Raw genomic sequence first — 16315 nt, 5'->3', positions numbered from 1 at the left:
TCACTTCCAGTTAATCCTTGTTCTTCTTTACGCTGCAGATAGTTCTTAATGACATTGGCTGCATGTTTAGGGTCGTTGTCCTGCTGCAGAATAAATTTGGAGCCGATCAGACGCCTCCCTGATGGTATTGCACGATGGATAAGTAAGTGCCTGTATTTTTCAGCAGTGAGGACACCATTATTCCTCACCAAATCCCTAACTCCATTTGCTGAAATGCAGCCCCAAACTTGTAAGGAACCTCCACCATGCTTCACTGTTGCCTGCAGACGCTCATTATTGTACCACTCTCCAGGCCAGCCAAATATTTAAAATTTTGACTCATCAGACCAGAGCATCTGCTGACATTTTTCTGCAACCCAGTTCCTATGCTTTCGTGCATAGTTGAGTCGCTTGGCCTTGTTTTCACGTCAAAGGTATGGCTTTTTGGTCACAATTCTTCCATGAAGACCCCTTCTGGCCAGACCTCAAAGAAGATTAGATGGGTGTACCTGGGTCCCACTGGTTTCTGCCTGTTCTGAGCTGATGGCACTGCTGGACATCTTCCGATTTCAAAGGGAAGTAAGCATGATGGGTCTTTGATCTGCTGCACTGTTTCCTTGGCCGACCACTGCGTCTACAGTCCTCAACGTAGCCCGTTTCCTTGTACTTCTTTAAAAGAGCTTGAAACTTTTGCCTGGGAGAGACCTTGCTGATGCAATATAACTACCTTGTGTCTTGTTGCTGTGCTAAGTCTTGCCATGGTGGACCTGTGACATGAAACGGTCCTCCACAACCTCACCTTTGTAGCAGAGTTTGGCTGTTCCTCACCCAGTTTTAAGCCTCCTACACAGCTATTTCTGTTAATTACGGTGTTTCAACTTACATATAAAAATGATGATCATTATCACCTGTTTGCCATAATTGGTTAATCATAAACTTATAGTCCTACAAAATCCATGACTTTGTGTAAGCGTACATCGAAGAATTGATGCTGCTTTGAAGGCAAAGGGTAGTCACACCAAATTCTGATTTGATTTAGATCTCTCTTCTGTTTTTTCACTTTGTATTTTGGTAATTGATAAAAAAAATTATTAACACTTCTATTTTTTAAAGCATTCTTACTTTGCAGCTTTTTTCCTCAACTGCCTAAAACCTAATATCTTTATTTTAGTTTCCTTTTAATCATATTGGACCTAGGAAACAGTTAACCGGTTACAAAAACTCCCCTACATCCATCAAGTAGATACAGCTGAAATATTGTAGATCCTAGACGAAAGGAAATTATCACTGGCTGAACACTACCCGAAGTAGGGCACCACCACTATCTCGAATGCGAGAGGCTAGGCAGCAACATTACGGTATCACATTTTCTCAAATTATAGAGTATGACTTATGTAGGTTGCATATATGTTATGGAAGTTTCATATATTCTACATGACACAGGCCTATTATTGCATGCCTGTGTGACAACAGATACCCCAGTTGCTTTGAAATAGAATGGACAGGCTAGAAGAAATAGATTTTACCTTCTTTTTTATTAATTTTTTATCATTGGCTGTGAAAGTTAAGAGACAAATACATGTCTCTCCTACATCCCTTCCGCGCAGTGTATGTACTAGTAATATACAGGAGGGGCACAGTGCTCAGTTCACACTAATAATTTATTTTGCAGAGGTGACAATGAACAGAATGTTTGCCTGATTACCATGCAGATTTTGGATTTAAACTGAATAGTTGCATTAAGATAAATCAAATATTGAACCCAATAGCTTATGTTACATCACAACTGAAGGTATTAAATGTTTCTTATAGTCTTTCAATATTGTATCTAAATAAAGCTAAATAGAATACTTTCATCTATATAAATCACTTGAATTAAGTATCACTGAACAGAAGTTTAATAGTGTCCTGTATATTTTATCATTAAAAAAATGCATTAACTTGATTCCCCCTTTGGCGGAGTACTGAATTAACTTTTTGTACTGAATATTTGTTCTGTACTACAATCATTATGCATAACTAGAAATCAGATGCCCTTTAACAAACATTGCCTCCAATGTCAAAGATAATCTGCAGAGGTTACAAGTGATCCAGTACCTGGGGAGCTTATGTGCTCCAGATGCCCAAGGCTTGGTTGCCTAGTAATGCGGAACAGTAGTTCTCTGGGCTCACTGTCTCGATCTGTAGCCGACAATTGCTGAGTAGTGATTTTTTTCCAAGTATTCTCATCCAAGATGAGACCTTTGTTAGCAGTAATTGATGGTGGCAATCTGTCTTCTAAAAGCAAGGCAAGCAAAAACAATGCTTTAATAGTTTTATTTATAAAATACACATTTGTATTTGGTTATCGCTAAAATTATAGATTTTGCCACAAGATATAATGGAATCTGTAAAAAATAAAAAAACAGTGTATACTTACCTAATATACTAATATAGAAAGATTGGTCAATCAATGTATTCTCTTCTGAATCAACTACATCAAATTTAAAAGAAAAACTTCCTCCTGATTCCCCTTTACTGTGCTTAAATTGCATATATCCTACAAAGAGAGAGAAGTTAAAGGGATAGTATCGTATAACTTACACACAGAACTTTACCTTTATTGAATACACAAGAAACCAGTAATTAACTCTGGCTAACATTAGAGCCAAATATATTGCTTTAGATATTTTTAAAAGGGGTGTCCGACGTGAGAAAATGTTCCTAATTAGTTAAGAAATGTAAAATGGAGACACTTACTAAGATACTTTCACTTTCGAAACTGCAAGTATGTCCAGATTTCCCTGCCCGGTGATGTGGTCCCGAAAGTGGAGCTTCTCCCCTTAGCTGTGACGTGCCGAGACAGCTTCAGGATGCAGGGATGTCCCTTACCCTCTCGGGGTGTCGGTGACGAGATGAAGGGGCTGGCTGCCCGGCTTAGTTCATTAGATAAGCCAGCAGCTTTATATCTAGTCTGCAAGTGTGCCTTCTACTCCTGCTCTCCTTATTATCTGTTATCTCCCGCTCCCCCAATGACTGTCAGCACCGAACTATCTGCCGTGAGCGAGAAGGGGCTGGCGTCTCCATTTTACATTTTCTAACCAACTAGGAACATTGTCTTTAATAAGGGAAAGCAGGAGAAGGTTAAACAATAATTATATTTCAAATAAGGGAAGAACAAGCAAAGCAGATGCTTATATAGCGCTAACATATTTTGCAATGCTGTACAGAGATCGTCACCATTCACATCAGTTCCTGTCCCCTATAAGGCTCGCAATCTAATTTCCCTATCTCTCACACACACACACACCAGGGCCAATTTCATAGGATAACAATTAACCCATTTGTATGTTTTTGGAGATTATTTACCTTTATTAACATCCATCTGAGTAAAGCTGGTAACTGGTCCTCTAACAGAAATTGGCACAAAGTTATTATTCTTTGATATCTGAATCTGTCCCACAGCTGGATCTTTCTTCATGATGTATATAAGCTTGGCATCATCTGAATCTATGTCAGTTCCCTTTAAGTGTTGGTCAGTGATTGTTGTTGTTGAGCCTAGAGAAAAATATTAATGAAAAAATAATAAACAGCTATGACTAGATCCATACAACAAATAGTCATAAATAAAATATTACTGACAAATTATTAGACATTAATGGGACATTTATGAGGTTGACAATACCAACCAATCCTTGCTTTAATTTGCTAATCTAGTATACAAAAGTTGGAAATTAATTGATGGTCATGCACAATATCACCACTTTTCTTTGCACAATTCTTTATGCATGACACCAACGTGTTTTTCTTTGTAATCAGTTGTTTATTTAATCGTCTAAATTCTCTCAACTCTGCTTACCCATTGGCGACACAATATTTAGTTTTAGAGTTTCCACAAGCTGTATTGTGGTCTCTTATCAAAAAGTATCTGTTGCTAGCCAATAGTCAGATAAAAAGCCTCTCCCTCTTTATGCTGGTTTATGCCGCCACATCTGCCACCCCCGGGCGAGAGGATTTGTAATTTGTTCATGCCACTCTGAACAGACCCCTGCCAACAACATGGGGCAGCCTCGCTGTTGCATACACCATAGTCCATGCCGAATACTGGTCTTAATTAACCATGATCAGTACAATACTTTGAGATGACCGGGGCTTATTTACATTCACTAGTGCAATGAAAAGTGTTATTTATAGAATACTCAGAGAATACGGATTCCGTTTCTCACTAATTTTCTTTTAACAGTATATTCTAAACATTTAATGCCTATATGTATCACATGCTACATATATTACACTAGCTAGAGGAGGAGGAGTAGTAGTAGTAGTAGTAGTAGTAGTACTAGTCATAGTAGTAATAACCAGTATAAACTGTTCTTTTTACATCCGTTTGCCTTACCCGTCTTCATGTTATTCTACTTTATTGATGACTTCTACATGTTAGACAAACCTGCTGAGATCTGTAGTCCCCTGTTCACAGCCAACCTTGGTGGTTCTTTTCTCTGTGGCTCAATAGTAAACTGTAATCTTCCAGTCTCCGTGTATCGACCGTCTGAGAGAGAGAACCTGAATTCATCTGAATGTGTAGCCCCAGTGTCTGGAATGTATACAATCAACTCATCTAATATATCCTGATAGGTAAAAGAGGAGCCATGGGACAGGATCCTTCCATTATCCAATGGCTCAGAGTAGAATTGCCTTCTGCGTAAATGTCCTAAGAGAATTAACAAGAAATATTATTTAACAGCAAAAAAATAATCACTATCTTTGATTGAAATAATGAATTATAGTAACAATTAAAGGAAACATCAAAAGAGCATAAGAATGATGAAATATACTGCGATACATTGTTATTAAAAATACATATGTCCAAAAAGTATTGACTAGCCCTAAATCACATTTCCGTGTCTGATTCAGCCCCAGCTATTCACGTAGCGGTAGACACAAACCATATACAATAATCAGGCACTCGTGACATGTAGGCTGCAAAAAGACTAGTCGCTTATTAAGTATCTTATTCCATAATTAGTAACTGCATTAATAACAATAACTAACTTTTTTCAGTGCTTTGCAGAGTCAATATTACTACTTTCAATGTATTTATGAAAACATTAAATATCATTTATCCAGCACTTACCATGGACAGGTGTTTTTGTGACAATGAAAGTGAGCTCATTGTCTGGTGTATCAATATCCTGGACACTTAGGCAGGAATTCCTTATAACTGCTCCTGCATTATCATGAACACTTACAGGTAATAAAAATATTTTGGGAGGTTCGTCATTTTTGTCCTGTAATAAGCAAAGGTAAAATGAGTTTATATTAAATCCACACGTGTGTACTTCATGGTATAATCAAACCTAAAATATTGCAAGTGTTTTATGCTTTCCTTGAATCCAACTAAGAAAATCACTTGACCTCATTTTCCTCTGCTGTTCTCATTAAACTTTCGTTTGTACCTGTTGTTATAATACACTATTGTTACTTTTTTGTAGTGCTGTGTAGAAGGAAATTACATGTGCCACCATTCAGCATTGTACCATTGCATGCGGAGGATGGCTGCATGGGAGAAAGCAGAGTAAAGCTGACCATACACGAGATATTATTAGGCCGACTTCACCATAAACATGCATGCTTGGCTCCGCCGAGCATGCATGCTTATTTCAATGGGGAGAGGAGATTAAAGGAACAGTGTCATCACAAATTATTTTTTTATATGTTAAAGATGTTAGTGCTTTATTAAAAACGTTTATATTCATTTGTGTGTTTGTGTTTTACTTTTTCTTATTTTTACACTTTTTCTTCCCTATGGGGGCTGCCATTTTTTGTTCCATTTCTGTCTGTGTCGATTAACGACACATACAGACATGGAATACGGCAGCCACAGTCCCATAGGGACTGCGAACGGCTCCCGTCCCATTGACTTCCGTGTACGGCGTCTGTGTGGGAACTGCGCATGCGCCGCTCCCACACAGTCCAATTCGAAATTGGCGCCGTCCGGCGCCATTTTCCTGTGGACCGGAAGTCGCGGCCGGACAGTAATATTACTACTTCCGGTCGCGGCTTCCGGATTTGTGCACTTGGACCAGCGGCAGCAAACGGAGCGGACGGGCCGGAGGGAGCCGCGGCGGCAGGAGCAGGTAAGAGATTTCAATGTATGTTCGAGTTTGTGTGTGTTTACTACTGTATGTAAACCTACTACGCTGTGTGTTAGCTCAAAAAATGGCGACACACAGTGTAGGAGGTTACACCGTTCAAACCCCTCGTTTATCCCGGCACTAGCCAGGATAAAGGAGGGGGGGATGCTGAGAGCTCACTAGAGCGAGGGCTTTTAACCCAATGTTGCAATGCTGCAATTTTGGGAAATAGCTCCATCTAGTGACCAAAAATGGGTAGTATTATAAATTAGAAATAATTTATAATATTTCCTGACTCGTGAAAAAAATAAAAAAAATTTGAACAATGTTTAATCACCCACACACTAAATGTTTAATTTTTTTTAAAAAAACATGTTTTTCTGGCAACACATTCGCTACTGCTCGACTCCACAAGTAGCGGCTTATCTCTCGTGGGGACAATCGATTAAGAGCATGTTGAAATCCAACACACCTGATCCTTTCCCCACCACCTGGGGAGAGTCTGGAGACCTCCATACACATTAGATTATCTGCCAAACCCCGCTGGAATCGGCACATTCAGACAAATTTTTCCAATGAATATGGCCAGTTTTAGATAAGAAGATGCCCATATCAGGATGAATAATGAAATGTAATTATTAGATGTAGCAAACAGAACACAAAGTCACATTTGACCTTGTTACAGCTCTTATTTACATATGCACCTCCTTAGAACAGAGCACCAATTAAACAACAACACCCACCTCAATGGTGATGGTGACATTGTGAATTTCAGATTCGCTCGATCCATCAGTCATAAAGAAACTAAAGTAGTCAACACTCGGCTCCACACTGTCATGGACACTCTGTACATAGTAGATGTAATTCTCTATAATGTCCTGAATTGAAAACGAAGATTCTGAGCCCACCTGACTGCCCAGAGAAGTTCGGCCTCCTGTTTCAAAGATTTGCAAATAAGACGTCATTCAATAGTTTATTTCTGTCATACACATGAAATTCATATTATATAATATCATATTAAACAGTCATATAATACCATTGTCACAAGGTGTTCTCAAAAGATGGATGGCCCTAAACACCTTATATGTTATTTAACCATTTAAGCGGAGTAATTGTTAGTAAATGCAGGAAGTGCGGTCACAGTCATGCCATACTATACAATATGAAATTAAGATTTTGTTGTATGTTATACTTTCTAACATATTACATTATACAAGAAAAAAAAACTTTTATTAATTAAATTGATCTATGAAGGTTTTGGTCCATGATGAACAATGTAATCCCAATACAAAGACTAAAACTTTTAGGAATGTATATATTATTTCATCTTGAAAGGCGGTGATCCTGTGAACTGCTCTATATGGACCTGTGTGTATTTGTTCACACATGCACATCTCCACAGGTACTTCTATGTAGGTGCTATCTGCATGAAAGACTCATGTATATATAAATCTGCAATTACTAACAATGATGATCTGATCCCCACGATCACTAGAATGAAAGGGTGATGAACCCTGTGTATATTTTTCTGCACAGCACCCCTCTAGACCAAGAACTAAGCGGGGAACTGTTATACAGACTGATTCAAGTGAATGTGATTGAGTTACAGTATATGCACAGCGCTGGGTCAGGAGCAGCGCTATGGTAGAGAAAACCTCTGAAGAAACGGTTATGCTTTAATAGCGCTGCCACACCTTCATTCTAGTGATTGTTGTGGGTTCCAGTGTTCAGACCCCAACGACCAGTAATATGCCATTGTTTGCTGTGATGGGAAAACTGTTTTAAAGAGGATCTCTCACTAGGTCATATAAGTTGAACTGGTTAACTGACCTAAATGGGGGTCCAGGGAAAAAAAAAAAAGCAGTGCTGGTTTAGGGAGACAGCGCTATTCAGGTCACTAAATCAATTCAACCTATATAACCTAGTGACAGGTCCTCTTTAGATGAAAAACACATATGTAAAGAAGTCTTGTAGCCTTTGAACATGCACACACATTAATTAATTAATTAATTTAATTCATTTTGATAAAAGCAGACCAAGGAGTTCCGGAGCGTACAGATACAGCTGAATTCATAGAGAAACACCTACACAGCAACATCAAGTTCTTGATCACATAGCACAGTCATCTTTACTCAGCTCATTCTAAACATTAGCACATGTCACAGAAGGAATGTATTGCCTGAAGCAAGTTTGAAGTTCTCTCACATAAGAGATATGTTTGATTCTCAAAACTGCTACAATATCAAAATAGACAACAGTTATATTAAAAAAAAAAAATACATACGGTTCACTTTCCAAACGAAGAATTCAGAAAATAATACAAGACTTACCATTCTTGATGTTCTCAAGATAACCGAACCTCGGTCCACTGACGACACGTATTTGTAGCCTCGGCCGGAATGTTATAGACTTAAGGGGCAGTATATCATGTGCGGATAGCGGTACTCTCCCTCCTTCTTCCACCTATGGATTTATCAGAATCTTAAAGAGTATTTAAATAAAAGAACGCAACAATATTTCTTTTTAGAGATTTAGCAAATGAAGAGGGAGTTTTTTTTCCCAGGTTTTTCTTTTAGCTATTAGTTAAATCAGAGACGGACGTAGAGGTTTTTATTGTTAATTAATTAAACATTTTAAACATTGTGGCTTGGAAAATAAAAATCATTGGGGGTAAATATATTAAGACTGGCGTGTCAAACGCTAGTCTTAAACTAATTAACGTCTGCAGAAAATTATTATGTGATGCACATCTTTTAATATGTTTGGTGCATTTTTGGCTGTCCATGCGACATAAATGCAAATCTACATCTGGTATGAGCAGCTGTAGATTTGCGGCATAATTTACACCAGTTTCTGGGGTAACATTGTGATAAATCTATATAGGAAGGTACTCTGCACACCGATGGGAGTAATTTCCAAGAATAATTTGTATTGTTTGCCAACGTTTCGGTCAGATCCTTGACCTTCCTCATGCACTGTAATACGTTGATTTCTGCGATATGCTGCTTGAATGATACCGCCTGACTAAATCCTGCCCCTTTTCTTGGCGCTTTCCGAAAGTGGCGTGAAAAGTAAAAAGTCACACATTTCAGCTCACACAATGCTGTTCGTCAAATTTGCAACTTTTTTTTTTACACCAGAGAACTAGCAAAAACCTGTTGATTTATTCCAGCTAAACATACACAGCTGACCTTGAATGGCAGCCTAAAACGGTAAAGCTAATAGGCCTGCCATAGGGAAGTATAAAAATAAATTTTACATATACCGTAAATATGGCATTATGATATATCAATCTAAAGTGCATGTGACCTTAGAAAATCTTGTCTGATGACACTTACTGTTATTTGCTCGCTGGACTGAATCACAGTAAGACTCCTACTGGCTGGTGTAATGGTGATAGTGAATATCTGATTATCCAGACGATCATTGTCCTCATTGTACACAGTGAAGTGAAAGAGATCAGTGAGAGGCTGATTGTCTATTTCTGATATTGTGGAATACCTACATTTGAAAATGGGAGGCAGGTCAGTTAATTGATATACTTTAAAATTCTTAACTGCACTTCTTGTATATGATCCAAATAAGTAAGTTATTACAATAATAAACATGACACTATGGTGCATTCCACCTCAATTTATAAGATTACTACTTTCTCCTATTTAGAACCTCTAAAGACGATCACTAAAATGTATATGTTCTAAAATATGTTATATCCTTACTATAGATATATATTGGGTTGCATTCAAAGTTTGAAGTTTAATGTGGATAAATGTAAGGCTATGCGCTTGGGCTGAGAACCAAATTCTACAATGATGTGTTAAATAGCAAAACACTGGGTATAATTAACTGCCACGGAAATAGACTTGAGGATATTGGGGGGCAGTAAACTTAACTTCAGCAACCAGTGCCAGGCAGCTGCTGCCAAGGTAAATAAAATCATGGATGCATCAAGAGAGGCATAGATGCTCATGACAAGAATATAGTTTTGCCTCTATACAAATCACTAGCCAGACCACACATGGAATATTGTGTACCATATTTTGAACCTGTGTATAAGAAAGACATGGCAGAACGAGAACGGGTGCAGAGGAGGGCGACCAAGGTAAATAAGGGCATAGGTGGATTTTAGTACCAAGAAAGCTTATCAAACTTGGGGTTATTCCGTTTAGAAAAAAGACGGATTAGGGACGATATAATTACTATGTAAAAATATATATATGGACAGTACAGAGACCTGTCTAATGTTTTTTTTACACCCAGGCCTGTAACCATTACAAGGGGCATCCTCTACTTCTAAAAGAAAGAAAGGCCTGTAACCATTACAGGGGGCATCCTCTATGTCTAGCATCATCCTAGATGAGGATTCTTTACTGTGAGAGCAGTGAGACTATGGAACGCTCTGCCACAGGATGTTGTGATGGTTGATTCATTGAACAACTTCAAGATATCTTTGGATGCCTTTCTTGAAAAATACAATATTAGAAGTTATGGATACTAGATTCGGGAGATGGGACATTGATCCAGAGATTTGCTCCTAATATGGGGTACTTGGCAACTGCCTCATAGGGGGTTTTGCCATCCCCTGGATCAACACGGTAGGATTATAGGTTGGACTTGACTGACATTTTTTCAACCTTATCAATTATGTAACTATATAACTATGTAACTTTATAACTATGTAACTATATATAACTTTGTGTCTAGCACATGCTGTGATTCAGATAATGGCTGCACACAAAAGGTGAAAATGGACAGTAGTGGCTGCTCATGGATTCTCTATAATTTGTAGCCTACAAGCTATGGATGCTGGTAAATGTGGCTGTTCATGAGATTTTAATCATACCAATATATTTAGATGCAAGCCTCTTGCGCCAAAATCATAATGCATGTTTCATGATAAAAATAGATAAAGATTTGCCATAAAAAGATGTACATGTTATCAGTTTACTGCTTTCTATGTCACGGAAAGTGCAACTTACTTTATCCTTCTGTTGTTGATATCGTCCATTGTGAAAAAAGAGAACTCTGATAGCTCCTCAGCCTCTTGTTCTGACTTGGTCTTTGTTAGAACACCATACATTGGCAAAGAGTCTAGCTGGATTCTGATTTTAGAGTCCTGGGAATGACTATCCTGTTCAGGCAAAATAAATAACATTATGATATGTTTTCATTGGGTCATAAAACAAAAATTGCACATGATAATCAGGGTTACTTTATCATAGGGAACAATACAAGATTAATTATCTACAGTTTATTAGAATTCTATGGAAGAGTATGACCTGCTTCTATCATGAAGAGACTAATATGTTAATTGTTTTTATCTATACTACACATGCAATTCCTTATATTTATCTACTATATATTTATCGAATATAAACCAGTTCAGGATAAGATTAGGTGTGAAAAGTAAAAAAACAATCAACTCATCCTGCGTCACTGATACAGAAGTCATCGGAGTCAGTCCATTAAAGGGGTTTTCCACGACCGGACAACTGAGGACCTATCCACAGGATAGGTCATCAGTATATGATCTGTGCGGGTCCAACACCCGAACCCCGCACCTATCAGCTGCTCCGGCTGCCTCCATGCACCGGATGTTTTGAACGGTATGAAGTAGTTGGAGCTGGAAGCAGATGGCTCCAGTCACGGAATAGCGGCCGAGCTGCAGTGATGCTCCGATTCAAGTGACTAGAAGCAGAGCTGCAGAACGGCCGCTATGAAGTGGTTGGAGCCATCCGGTTTCGGACCCCCCACCCATCATATACTGATTACCTAACCTGTGAATAGGTCATCAGTTGTCCTGTTGTGGCAAACCCCTATAATCATTTAATATTCATTAAGTGAAAGAGAAGTGTGGATTCAGATTTTTACTCTCTTTATGGAGGTTTACATGCTGGGCAGAAATGCCACAACTGAAAATGATTTGCACAACATGCACAAATGATAGTCTACTTTAGATGAAACGATCTGCACTTGCTGGTGTCAGAAAGTAATGCATTGATTAGTAGGTAATTGGCAATCTCACAAGTGACAGCTGCTGTAATTGTGAGGATTATATGCATAAAATGTTACAATGATTGCATTACTTAGAAAGAAAATATGTAACGTTCATTTTCAAATCACATTAAGAAAGTCTTTCTTCTTTAATGCCGCTGTATATGAATAATGACAAGGCCTCCAAAACACCATCATTTTCATTATGCAGGCTTAGGCCCCATGCACACGAACGTAAAAACGCCCGTAATCACGGGCCGTAATTATGGCCCATAGACTTCTATTGGCCACGGGTACCTTCCTGTTTGCTTACGGGAAGGTGCCCGGGCCGTTGAAAAATATAGAACATGTCCTATTTCAGGCCATAATTACGGAACGGGCAGGCCCATAGAAGTCTATGGGGCTCCCGTAATTACGGGTGGCTACGTGTGTGCACCCGTAATTACGGGTCCAGCGGTAGTCACTGTCCAGGGTGCTGAAAGAGTTAAATGATCAGTGCTGGATAGAGCATAGGGGCTGCACTGATCGGCAGTAACTCTTTCAGAACCCTGGACAGTGACTACCGCTGGACAGTGAGTACCATGCGCGGCGCTCACAATATAAATTTCTAATGTTTCTTTCAAAAACCAGCAACAAAAAAAGTTCATACTTACCCAGAACTCCCTGCTTTTTCCTCCAGTCCGGCCTCCTGGGATAACGTTTCATCCCATGTGACCGCTGCAGCCAATCACAGGCTGCAGCGGTCACATGGACTGCCGCGTCATCCAGGGAGGTCGGACTGGATGTCAAAAGAGGGACACGTCACCAATACAATGGCCGGGGTACATATGAACTGCTTTTTCTTCCTATCGCTGCGTTCCGCTGCGGAATCTCTGCCCGAAAGGGCTGCCCCTTCTCTCTATCCAGCACTGATAGGGAGAAGAGGCTGCCGATCAGAGCTGGATAGAGAGAAGGAGCTGTCCCTCCTCTCTATCCAGCACTGATCAGCAGCCTCTTCTCTCTACCAGTGCTGGATAGAGAGAAGGGGCTGCCGATTAGTGCAGTTCAATATCTCTCTCTACGTGTAAAGAGAAGCAGAGAAAACGGGTACGTAAATACGGGTGGAATACGGGTGACTACGGACCCGTATTTACGCAAGTATTTACAGGAGGGAAAAAATACAGTCGTGTGCATGGGGCCTTATTAGCTGGCAAATTTTTCTGCCATGGTGACATCCACGATGTAATTTATATCCACGATGTAATTTACTCACTGTTAAAATTTAGTTGTGTTATCCATGCAAATTCTGTGTGAAGTTACTGCCGCTACTTGTCTTCCTTACTGTATTCTGCTGTGCACCCCCTGTTGTCAAGCAAAGTCTGTCCCTAGTTACAGAGCAGAATTGACAAACTGCATAAGGTGGGGGGGTGTCTGCCTATACAAGTCTATGGAAACGGGAGGGGGAGCAGGAGGAGGGAGAAGGAGCAGAGTGAGAAAGACAGAAGTGCTGCAGCTGCTAGTAAGATTTCTTTGTCACCCCAGTGCTGGGTTCTCAGCTACACTGCTCATTACTGCTATATAATCCCCTCCATTCTGCTGCTGCTTCTATATATATGTGATAGATAGAGATAGGGAAGCAAAATTCTCCTCTTCTGTGTGTGAGGTGTATAAAAGACATGATAGCAGTTAGACTACGCCCACTAGCTCGACGAAAACGGCGAATTAGAAATCGAGCCTGTAAAGATAAAAACTGCTAAAAAAAATACAGGATACAAGTCATATAACGACCAGAAAAAGTGTTATTCCTCATGTACACACAGATTATTCTGAAAAGTCACCTCAAAAGTTAGGTACGTTTTAACAATTTGAAAATAAATGTGATGATTTAAACATCTTTCACCGCTGGAATCCAGTGCTGGATTATCTTCTCTTCCTACAATTGTGACATGTCTTGCTCTGGACAAATCCAAGCATCCTTTCCCTCTTTCTTTTACATATCTACTTATACCCTTGAAAACCATCTCACATGTTAATACATAACCTACTGCACTGCATTGTAAATGGTGTCTACATTGTACATACCACTCCTTTACTATAAGTTACCTCATTTCAAACCAGCCTGTTATCAACAGTATCTGAACATGCATTTTCTTTTGTACTATTAACTGAAGACTATTTTAGGCTTTGTTCACATCTGCGTCAGGCTTCCGTTTGTGGGTTCTATCAGACCTTTCCGTCAGAGGAACTCATGAACGGAAACCATAGCTTCTGTTTGCATTACCATTGATTTCAATGGTAATGCTTCTGTTGCAAATTGTTTTGGCAAAAACAATAGCGTAGTCGACTGCGCTATTGTTTCCGCCAAATAAACGGAAGCCATACGGAACAGAGACAAACGGAAACCATTTGGAACAGAAGCAATACCATTGAAATCAATGGTAATGCAAACAGAAGCTATGGTTTCCGTTCATGGTTTCCCCTGACGGAAAGGTCTGACAGGTCCCATGAACGGAAGCCCGACGCAGATGTGAACTCAGGCTTATTTAATAGTATAAAAATATCATTAGCATCACACATGATAGCATCATTCACTTTTATAAGATAAATGCAAATCAAAATTTCTTTGTAAGCATCAGAGAAAACTGCTTTGATAAATATTAAGAGATTCAATTATGTTGGGTTTGTGACTATCACTTGAAATGCTTTGTCATCGATCATAAATAATGACCTGAAGTTGGTGACATAAACTGACTTACGCTGGATAATTTATCATTGCTTGTCTTATTCTCAGACTATTTCCTGATAGCTTTCTAAGTATTTAAAATACAGTATAAAAAATTCTTAACCAACCATTAACCCCTTAAGGACGCAGCCTAGTTTTGGCCTTAAGGCTCAGAGCCCATTTTTCAAATCTGACATATTTCACTTTATGTGGTAATAACGTCGGAATGCTTAAACCTACCCAAGCGATTCTGAGATTGTTTTCTCGTGACACATTGGGCTTCATGTTCGTGGTAAAATTTGGTTGATATATTCAGTGTTTATTGGTGAAAAATTGCAAAATTTAGAGAAAATTTTGAAAAAATTGCATTTTTCAGAATTTAAATGCATCTGCTTGTAAAACAGACTGTTATACCACCCAATATAGTTACTAGTTCACATTTCCCATATGTCTACTTTAGATTGGCATCGTTTTTTGAACATTATTTTATTTTTCTTGGACGTTACAAGGCTTAGAACATAAACAGCAATTTCTCATATTTTTAAGAAAATTTCAAAAGCCTTTTTTTTAAGGTACCTCTTGAGTTCTGAAGTGGCTTTGTGGGGCCTATGTATTAGAAACCCTGATAAAACACCCCATTTTAAAAACTAGACCCCTCAAAGTATTCAAAACAGCAGTTAGAAAGTTTTTTAACCCTTCAGGCATTTCACAGGAATGAAAGCAAAGTGGAGGTGAAATTTGCAAATTTCATTTTTCTTGCTGAATTTCACTTTTATTCATTTTTTTTTCTGTAACACAGAAGGTTTTACCAGATAAATACTACTAAATACGTATTGTCCAGATTCTGCAGTTTTTAGAAATGTCCCACATGTGGCCCTACTGCGCTCGTGGACTAAAACACAAGCCCTAGAAGCAAAGAAGCACCTAGTGCATTTTGAGTCCTCTTTTTTATTAGAATATATTTTAGGCAGCATGCCAGGTTTGAAGAGGTGTTGAGGTGTCAAAACAGTAGGAATCCCCCAATAGTGACCCCATTTTGGAAACTACACCCCTCAAGGAATTCATTTAGGGTTGTTGTTACCATTTTGACCGCACAGTTTTTACACAGCACGTATTTGAATTGGGCTCTGAAATGAAAAAAATGTCATTTTTTCCAATAAAATGTCATTTGTGATCAAAATTTCTTATTTTCACAGGGAACAAAATACCCAATTTTGTTGCCCAATTTGTCCTTAGTGTGGCAATACCCCATTTGTGGTGATAAACTGCCGTTTGGGCCCATGGGAGGGCTCAGAAGGAAAGGAGCGCTATATGTTTGTTGGAGTCCAGATTTTGTTGGATTGGTTTTCGGGTGCCATGTCGCATTTGCAGAGCCTCAGAGGTATCAAAGCAATGGAAACCCACCAAAAGTGACCCCATTTTGGAAACTACACCCCTCAAGGAATTCATTTATGGTTGTTGTTAGCATTTTGACCACACAGTTTTTTCACAGCACCTATTTCAATTGGGCTGTGACATTAAAAAAATG

The 16315-nt window shown here is 39.0% G+C and overlaps 1 protein-coding gene across 1 annotated transcript in view; it reads right to left on the bottom strand.

Moving 5' to 3' along the window:
• FRAS1 (Fraser extracellular matrix complex subunit 1) overlaps positions 1–16315 on the bottom strand; it is a 457569-nt gene that overhangs the window by 99477 nt on the left and 341777 nt on the right. The window contains exons 39-47 of the mRNA XM_075861759.1: positions 11072–11223; positions 9431–9593; positions 8423–8555; positions 6836–7026; positions 5093–5246; positions 4406–4669; positions 3328–3516; positions 2399–2518; positions 2077–2256 (exon numbers count right to left, since the gene is read on the bottom strand). Of these exons, the coding sequence (XP_075717874.1) occupies positions 2077–2256; positions 2399–2518; positions 3328–3516; positions 4406–4669; positions 5093–5246; positions 6836–7026; positions 8423–8555; positions 9431–9593; positions 11072–11223 (1546 nt within the window). The remainder of the gene's footprint in view (positions 1–2076; positions 2257–2398; positions 2519–3327; positions 3517–4405; positions 4670–5092; positions 5247–6835; positions 7027–8422; positions 8556–9430; positions 9594–11071; positions 11224–16315) is intronic.

This window comes from Rhinoderma darwinii, chromosome 1 (genome assembly GCF_050947455.1).
Source record: "Rhinoderma darwinii isolate aRhiDar2 chromosome 1, aRhiDar2.hap1, whole genome shotgun sequence".
Lineage (NCBI taxonomy): Eukaryota > Metazoa > Chordata > Amphibia > Anura > Rhinodermatidae > Rhinoderma > Rhinoderma darwinii.
The sequence above is the reverse complement of the archived record's forward strand: the minus strand, read 5'-3'. Positions and strand labels throughout refer to the sequence as shown.